The sequence below is a fragment of the Lactuca virosa genome, chromosome 6 (assembly GCF_052849685.1).
Source record: "Lactuca virosa cultivar CGN04683 chromosome 6, Lactuca_virosa_CGN04683_v6, whole genome shotgun sequence".
Lineage (NCBI taxonomy): Eukaryota > Viridiplantae > Streptophyta > Magnoliopsida > Asterales > Asteraceae > Lactuca > Lactuca virosa.
In genome coordinates this window covers 229931336-229939889 of record NC_136431.1, presented here as the reverse complement: position 1 = coordinate 229939889, position 8554 = coordinate 229931336, and the positions used below count along the sequence as shown (strand labels likewise).

The 8554-nt window shown below is 36.7% G+C and overlaps 1 protein-coding gene and 1 pseudogene across 2 annotated transcripts; both read right to left on the bottom strand.

Annotated features, from left to right (window-relative positions):
• Positions 1-495: 495 nt before the first annotated feature.
• Positions 496-979, bottom strand: LOC145120781 (histone H3.2-like). The gene has a single exon (XM_079056574.1). It carries the CDS (start codon positions 923-925, stop codon positions 536-538), a length of 390 nt encoding a protein of 129 aa, XP_078912700.1. The 5' UTR covers positions 926-979; the 3' UTR covers positions 496-535.
• A 672-nt stretch (positions 980-1651) lies between these two features.
• Positions 1652-4695, bottom strand: LOC145122360 (glutamate receptor 2.9-like; annotated as a pseudogene). The gene is made up of 8 exons (XR_013714628.1): positions 4423-4695; positions 3962-4332; positions 3615-3930; positions 3240-3527; positions 2714-3120; positions 2305-2621; positions 2187-2253; positions 1652-1822 (listed from the first exon to the last, which is right to left on the bottom strand). The product of XR_013714628.1 is annotated as a glutamate receptor 2.9-like (transcript).
• Between the last annotated feature and the right edge of the window lie 3859 nt (positions 4696-8554).

Genomic DNA, 8554 nt, shown 5'->3' with positions numbered 1-8554 from the left:
ATACACGAAAATATAACGTTTTTAAGACATTGGAATGTAATTATTTTAAATTTTCGTTTTCGTTACACTTTTTGTGATATAAATATATATATATATTGTAATGTATTTTGTAATAAGAAGTCAAACATGAAACATAAGAAATTACTCATGGTCAAAATCAAATTATAAGAGGGTCAGATTTAGATAAGTTATGAATGGCAGAATTCGTTGAAAAGCAACAAAAGAAGTTATAATCAAGGCTAACAGTAACAAACCCAAACAAAAAAACAATTCCATTCTTCAAATAATAAAAAATCCAATCATCTCTTTTGATTTTACTGCTTAGACTAGCCTCCTTTCTCTAAATGAGATTTATAAATTATAAATCATCAAAAGATATGTGCAATCATCTGAAATTTTTGACAAAGACCTCCATTTTTTCATTGAATCATGTTCGGACATATCAGAATAACATGTAAACTTACAAGCACTGATTACTTTCTACAATTGAAAAAATTCCCAAACTGATTTTCAATAACAAGACATTATCACAAATCTAAGCCCTTTCACCTCTAATCCTCCTAGCCAATTGCATATCTTTAGGCATAATTGTAACCCTCTTAGCATGGATCGCACACAAATTAGTATCTTCAAACAAACCCACCAAATAAGCCTCCGACGCTTCTTGAAGTGCAGCAACAACACTGCTCTGGAACCTCAGATTTGTCTTGAAATCTTGAGCGATTTCTCTAACAAGTCCCTGAAATGGGAGCTTCTTCTGGTACTTACAGATCTCTCTTATGGCAACAGTTCGTGGCCTGAATCTGTGTGGCTTCTTCACACCTCCGGTCGCCGGAGCGGAATTTCGGGCGGCCTTAGTTGCCAATTGCTTTCTTGGTGCTTTTCCTCCGGTTGATTTGCGAGCAGTTTGCTTTGTTCTCGCCATTTTTAGAGAATTCAGTAGGTAAACTGAGCTTTTGTTTTGGGTAAGTAGTTTCGATCGAGTGTTGTGGAAAATGAGGTAGAAGATGCTTGTATTTATTAGGGTTTACAGTGACGGAGGTTGCGATGGATTTGAAACTTTGGGGGAGAATAGTTAGCGCGAAAAATCCTACACCGTTAGATTGTGGGGTAGGTAAAGGACGGCTCAGATTGTATATTAATAGAGAATGCGGATCGCAATCCTTGTGCCTCTTTAGTGAAAGCGAAAGCGATGTTTGACGATTGGAAACAAATAATGAAATAATGGTAATTTTTCTTTTATAATTATTTTATAATTATTATAGGGCAAAATAGAAAAAAACCCTATCTTCTATGGGTTATTGTTCAAAAAAATTATTATATTATATTATATTATATTTATATTTATATGTAGATGTTTATTGAGGTCATGTTAATTTTGTGAGTTTAATTTATCAAATAATAATAATAAACAATAAATAAAAAAAATAAAAAAAGTTATATTTTTTTTCGAAATATAAGTGAAATATTCTAATAGAATATTACATTATAAATAATCAAATCGAATTTTTAAAATGTTAGAATATTTTAATATTCAACTAAAAATGATATATATGCTAAAATATTCTAATATTCTACTAAAATTGTTAAATTTGTTATAATATATTCTAATATTCAATTAGATTTTTTTCAATATTTATAGTTTAATATTCTAACATTGTTGTTGGATCACTGCTGCTTGACCACCACCTCTTGTCGGACCACCTTTTTCACCGGATATTTCTCTTTTCGTCAGACCACCTAAACCACCTTCGATGACGTAGATCCGACAATTTGCACTTGGTATTTTCTTTTTTCCATTTTTATTTACTTTGATATCTTTCTGTTAAAAAACGAAACAAAAAAAATACCATTACCCCCTACTAACTAACTAACTAACTAACTCACTCATCTCTCTCTCTCTCTCTCTCTCTCTCTCTCTCTCTCTCTCTCTCTCATTGTTGCTAGATCTCTCTCATTGTTGCTAGATCGCAGCCGCTTGTTAGACCACCTTATTCAGCAAAGACGCCCCTTTTTTACCAGAACTCCTAAACCACATCTAACAAAATAGATCTGAACCTACAACAATGTGGATCTAAAATCTCTAAACTTCGTTGTCGTCGTCCAGTCAGATTTGCAACGTCGCCAGATATGTGGTTGTTTGAAGGTTAAGATTCATCAAAAATCCTAGAATGCCTCGCTCTCACCTTCACCATTTTAGGTTTTGCAAACCGTAGCTCAGTCCGACCACCCTTTGTTAAAAACCATATATAACTACATGTGTGAAAAGCTCTAGAGATCGTAGTATGTTTGTCGTATCATTGCCTTTCGTTGTTGGTTTGTATGATCGCAGTCAACTTATGGTGCATTGAATCATGTGAGACTAGTATCTCCTTGTTTTCATATAAGAACATAAAAAGGAAGATGACAAGCGCACACGTTGAAGACAATCCAGCAACAAAAAATAGACATTTAAAGCTTTCTAGTGTCAGCTTGTCAAAGGGTTCAACGTCCTCATTTTTCCCGGAGCAATCCGCTTCATCTCTAATCCATTTGTCTGAAATGTTTCTCATCTGCTCCTCTATCACTTTCAAAATTGCTCTTGAGAACTCGGCTACTAGCGGTGATCCTTTCGGAAACGCCTGTGCTCATAAGAACGCATTACCCAATCAATTAGCATCCCTGAGGTAATGACATGTCATATAAAATTAATCAAAGAAAAATCGCTACTTACAAAGCCAAAGCCTGCAGTCTTGTAGGTTGGACCCACCATGACATACTTGTTACAGTTTTTGGCCTGCAACATCTTGAGATAAGGAACCTCATCTACAATGGCAGAAACTCCATTCTTCGTACTCCCATTTGAAAGGGCATTCGCATACTCTTTGAAGTTGATATACTTCTTCAACTTATCTCCATGGAAACCCATGTCCTTTAACATATCAACAACAAAAGAACCATCTTTGTATCCTACACTGTCTCCTCTTGCTTTGAGTTCAGACATATTCGTAAGAGTTGGTTGGAGCTTTTGCACCGTTAACATGGATGCCAAGCTTGCTGTATAGCTGGAGGTTAGCACCAGAACCACAAATATCCACACTATCACCACGAATCTAGATAAATTGCTTATCATTTTCTCCTCTGCAAGATATATTCACATTTTTTTAAAAATTTTGGTTGCTCAAACATCACTATTTAATCCATATAAGACATCTATCTTGTTGCATATCACTTGGGTATGTGATTAAGTAGGGACTTACTATGTGCAAAAACAAGGGTGGAGAAGGAAAACCAGAAAATCATTCCGACTTGTTGATGAGGAGGGCCACGGAATTCTTTGTTTACACGATGCTCTAGAACCCAAACAACAAATCCAATGTAGATGAAGAATCCTCCAATTGTTATCCACAACTCCATTTCTAGAGGCCTCATGAATATCCAAACGTTCTTACTATCATCAACCTTAGCGGGAACAAGCATTGAAACTCCAGATTCTGTGTAGGGCAAAGTGAATTCAACATAGTTTATCCAACCACCATATCGAATTTCTGTTGGTTGTTAAATAATAAAGAAAATTTTTGTTAGCATTAGAATCCTACACCAACTATATATAAGCAATATAGATAAGTATTTACATCAAGAACAATCTGATACACAAGATCATTGTAATCTCCAATTCGTTGACCATCAGGATTTTCATAAGGAATAAATTTGTAGCGCACATCATATGGCATTGCATCGATAACTGCCTTGAAGACATCTATAACATATCCACTCGCGTTAACCACTTTGGTTTTAGGGTCTATGCTAGCTTCAATAAACTCAACAAATCCTCCTTTTGCTGGAACTCCCACTCTTAAAATGTTGTCTCAACCTATAGGAATTCGTGGAGTATCTCCTGGCCATATGATGGTTCCCAGATCATCTTTGTTAGTCGTGTAATCTGAACTTTGATTCTGGCTTATAAGTTGATTTGATATATATACCGTTTCTTGAACTCCAAAATTCAATGTGTTTCCCCCCCTTCCCAATCACATTCACTATTTGGTACGTAGACATCTGTAATTGTCCATTGACAACCTCGAACTCCAAAATATAAGTCTTCGTAAACAAACACGACTTCCCTCCAGCCAAAGGATTTGACTAGAGCTGCAATGGGTTGGGCTTGAGTTGACGAAGCTTGTGCTATGCGGATGAAGTAGGGGTTTCGGATTGGGGAAAGATCAGGGTTGGTTGCCGGAGATATAATGGGAACCTTCGATCTTTGGGCAATATCAAGTACAAAAGCTGCCTGGGATGATTCTTGGGGTCCAAGAATTGCCATCACTTGAGTATTTTTCAAAAGGTCTATGGCTATACAAAAAGAAGCAAAAACAATTTACGATATTTGGTAACAGCATAATAGAATCCTAGTAGTGATTTAAATGTAGAGTGGTTACGCACCATCAGAGACAGCTTCTACGTTGTCGTATTTGGAATCCCGAAAGTGAGGGACAATAATGGTGGTCGAGTTGTTCGTATCTCCATAAAAATCTTCAATGGCCATCAAGATGCTGACCCGGATACTCTTCCCAACATGTGAATCGATATCAAGAATCACCCCTACTCCTATTTCTCGTGTCCCTTGTTCTTCACCATTCGTTACCAACATGATCACCATCAAAGCTAACACTACCACGCCATGATTCCCTACAGATATATCCATCTTTCTTTTTCTGCACATCTTTTTCCAGTAAGGTGGAGCTGAATTTAAATGATCCAGACAAACGCAATTATCTATGTGGTTTATAATATACATATATACATATATAAGAGAATCTCCTCATAAAGAGTTGACTTGACTAAAATTCCATTCTACCCCCCTTTAATTATACGTAATGTAGTTAATTTGACTCGGTCCCTTTTTCTAGACAGAGTGAGGATGGTATACATTGACATTGACAAGTATGAGTGTATGACTTTTGGAGTTGAAGACGGAGAAGAAAAGATAAAGAACAAAATCAGACATAATGATTAATAACTGCCGTCTTATATCCTTCACGTTAATGCATGAGGCCGATCCTTGAAAGCATAGATGTCAAATTATCACTCAAGTGAATTCAACACATATATATTTATGTAAAGTAGATCGATATAAAAGAATGTTGGATAGTTGTTATTGAGTTAGATCTGACAGAGTCAGAGGTAGAAGCTCTGACCGAGTCTACTTCACATTGAAACTTGTTGTTTGATTTTGCTTTTGACCGATTAAAATGATGAAAATGACCATATTATCCTTCTATTCTATCTCGTGTTCGGTAAATGTATATACTTGATAAAATTAGGCTTGACAATTGGGTTGAGTTCGGGTTGACGGATCACAGGTTGGCGGGTCAGAAAACATAAACTCAACCCAACCCATATAATATATGGGTTGACGGGTCACAGGTTGGTGGGTTGGAAGCCTCAGCCCAACCCAACCCATATAACCCGTTTAAGTATATGGGTTCGCGGGTTCACAAGTTAATGGGTCAAACCCAACCCATATAACCCGTTTAATAAATAAACAACACATTTTAAAAAATGAGGTTTTTTCAACATAAATTCATAAAATGATTAAAGTAATTAACATAAAAAAAAAGTTTTCAACATAAATTCATAAAATCAATAACATCCAAATAAAAATGAAAAATGAAAACATTTATAGAAAGTGGATGTGTTCTTCGTTCGTGACTCGTGAAAATAACGACATGTATTTTTTCTTTTTCTGATTAACGAATCGCAAATGCAGATTAGTTACATACGAATATGGAAGGAATACAATGATACGAAATATTACGAATACGGATGGAAATCAAATTTATTAATAATTAAATATATAATTTTTTAAATGTAATATATATATATATATATATATATATATATATATATATATATATATATATATATATATATATATATATATATATATATATATATATATATATATATATACGGGTTGACGGGTTGACCCGCGGACCCAACTAGATAACCCAACCCAACCCATGAAATAAACGAGTTGGTGGGTTGGCGGGTCAAAAATCTCAACCCAAACTCGTCTATTTTCGGATTGGGTCAGTGTCGGGTTATAGGTTGGGTCGAAAGTTGCCACCCCTAGATAAAATATGTGAATGAAGTTGCTGAATAATTATAAAAATAAATAAAAAAATGTCGTACACAATTCAAATTAAACATAAATCAGTTAAAATCCAAAATACAAACATACTTAAATTTAAACATAAATCAATTAACTTGGAACATTTGAAAGTAATTGATTAGCAATCTCGTCACATAAAGTACACTTATATTCAACGCTTTCAGAACACCATTCTATGCCTTGTGTGTTTTGGTTCTCACTTCGTCCATCTTACACGTCAGGAGCAACCACAATGTTTTCTTCCAAGTTCGTAAATAACTCATCTTGAATATTGCATTTCCTTATAAAATTATGGACCACAAAACAAACAATACTCTCTTCGCACTGCAAAAGGATAAGGAGCCATTTGTTTTAAGATTGAGAATCCTGCCTTCAATACACCATAAGTGATGAATCTGGTTCCTCAAGAGGTAGAATGTAATGCTCAGCAAAGTGAACTCGTCTAATATCGAAGATTAAATGAATCTGGAAAAGAGGAAACAACGTTAAACATTTACAGGGTGATAAGCCCGGGAGAACGCTATGATGCCTAAGTTAGTTATGATATCTAGGTGAACGCTGAGAGCATACCTGTTGGCGGGAGAAGCCGACCTGCTTTTATACTTCTGTTGTATTAGGAAAGCGGGGACGAGGACGGACCAAACATGCCCCCTATCGTCGTCATTAATGCACCTCATGCCGAAGGTACAAAAGTGGTACTTATGAACTGTGAATAATCTTGTCATTCTCGTTATCCAAGCCGTATAGAACCGTTAGTCCATGACAGCTTGTTCATATGTCATTCCCGATGACTTTTTGACTTAACGCTTGTGAATGCTAGTTCACAACGTCTCACAAGTAAAGTGGTTCAGCTTCGTCTTGTATGATTCGGTATTATCCCAACATATGCTCGTTTGGATCAGTCTTTAGTGGATCGGAGTTTGTTCTGCCGAGCCACTTTGGTTCGGAGGTGACATACGCCATTAAGTTCCCTAAGTTTGGATTATTTTTAATAATTCGAATTTACTTATTGGTTATTATCATCGACATCTAATAGATAAACTCGACTGTCAAATCAGAAGTCACGTTTTAACTGTTTTGCCTCCCTATGATCCATGATTGCCTACCTTGTTACCGTTACCTCGAAATCACCCGTTATTCCTTATTTATCGGACACGACTGAGCCGTTTTTCTTCAAACTGCTCATTCCATCCTAATCTCCCTCTCTTCTCTCTGCTAATTCCTCAAGTTCTTTCAATCATTTTCTTCAGTCTTCATTCTTCAAAATAGTGAAAGATAATCACCCCATTTACACAGCTTTTTCTAATATGACTCAGGGGTTACTTGACGAGATTGTCAAGTCTTTACACATCGACCCCCAGTTCAAACCCCTTCTTCCTTCGAAGGATCAAACCATCAATGTTTCTACCGAAGGCTACGTTAGAGTTTATATTGTATTCTTCAGGTCCAGACTCCGCTTACCTGCATTCAAGTTTCTAAATGATGTTCTTAGGTATTATAAAATTCATATTGCCCAAATTACTCCCAATATTTTTAAGATGATTATGTGCTTCACCCTCTTGAACAGAGCCCTAAACATGGTTCCATCTTTGACTATGTTTCGTCAATTTTATGTGACTACGGCGAGAGGGGATTTGCGTTCTGGCCCAATCGAGATATGTAATGGCCTTCCCGCCTTTATCAAGGAATGGAAGACCGAGTTCTTCTTTTTCGATGCAGCCGCTTTCGGCGTTCCTATACAGTTTGAGATTCTTCTGAATCACGAGTACAACCCTAACCCTAAGCTTACGATAGATGAGTAATCGACCATGGATCGACTAGTTGCAAATTATGTCAAGTGGAGTGACCTAGACGATCCAACTCTCGAACTTGCTAATCTAGAGGGAACCCCTTACATGATTGACCGACCTTCAACCGCAACACTTCGTGGACATAATAGCTCTCTTCTTGAGCGTCTTCATTGGAAGAGAAATTCCCTAACCCCAAAGTTGCCGAGGGGACAAAAATAAGATCTAGAGCCCCCTTAGAAGGCGAAACAGGGTTAGAGTCAGAATCTAGCATTGATTCCCGCATGCAACCTGAGTCCGATGATCCTACTGTGATCTCATCATCCCCTACAATAAACCAAAGAAGAGAGAGGACTGATATAAGGCTAAGCCTCCTGTTTTCGCTTCGCCAAAGCCGACTAGGAAGACATGCACCTCATCAAAACATAAGAGGGACTTTTCTTCACTAGAGGAACCCTTCAGTGAATCAGAATAGGTGAACCCTCAATCCGAGTCACCAGATCAAACAATCAATCCTAAAGACTTGGTTTCGCCCAAGCGCCCGCGTTCCTCCCATTATTCCAAGCCTGCAAAGTTTCTGGATTCTAACAAAGCGTCTTCCAATAATCTGATG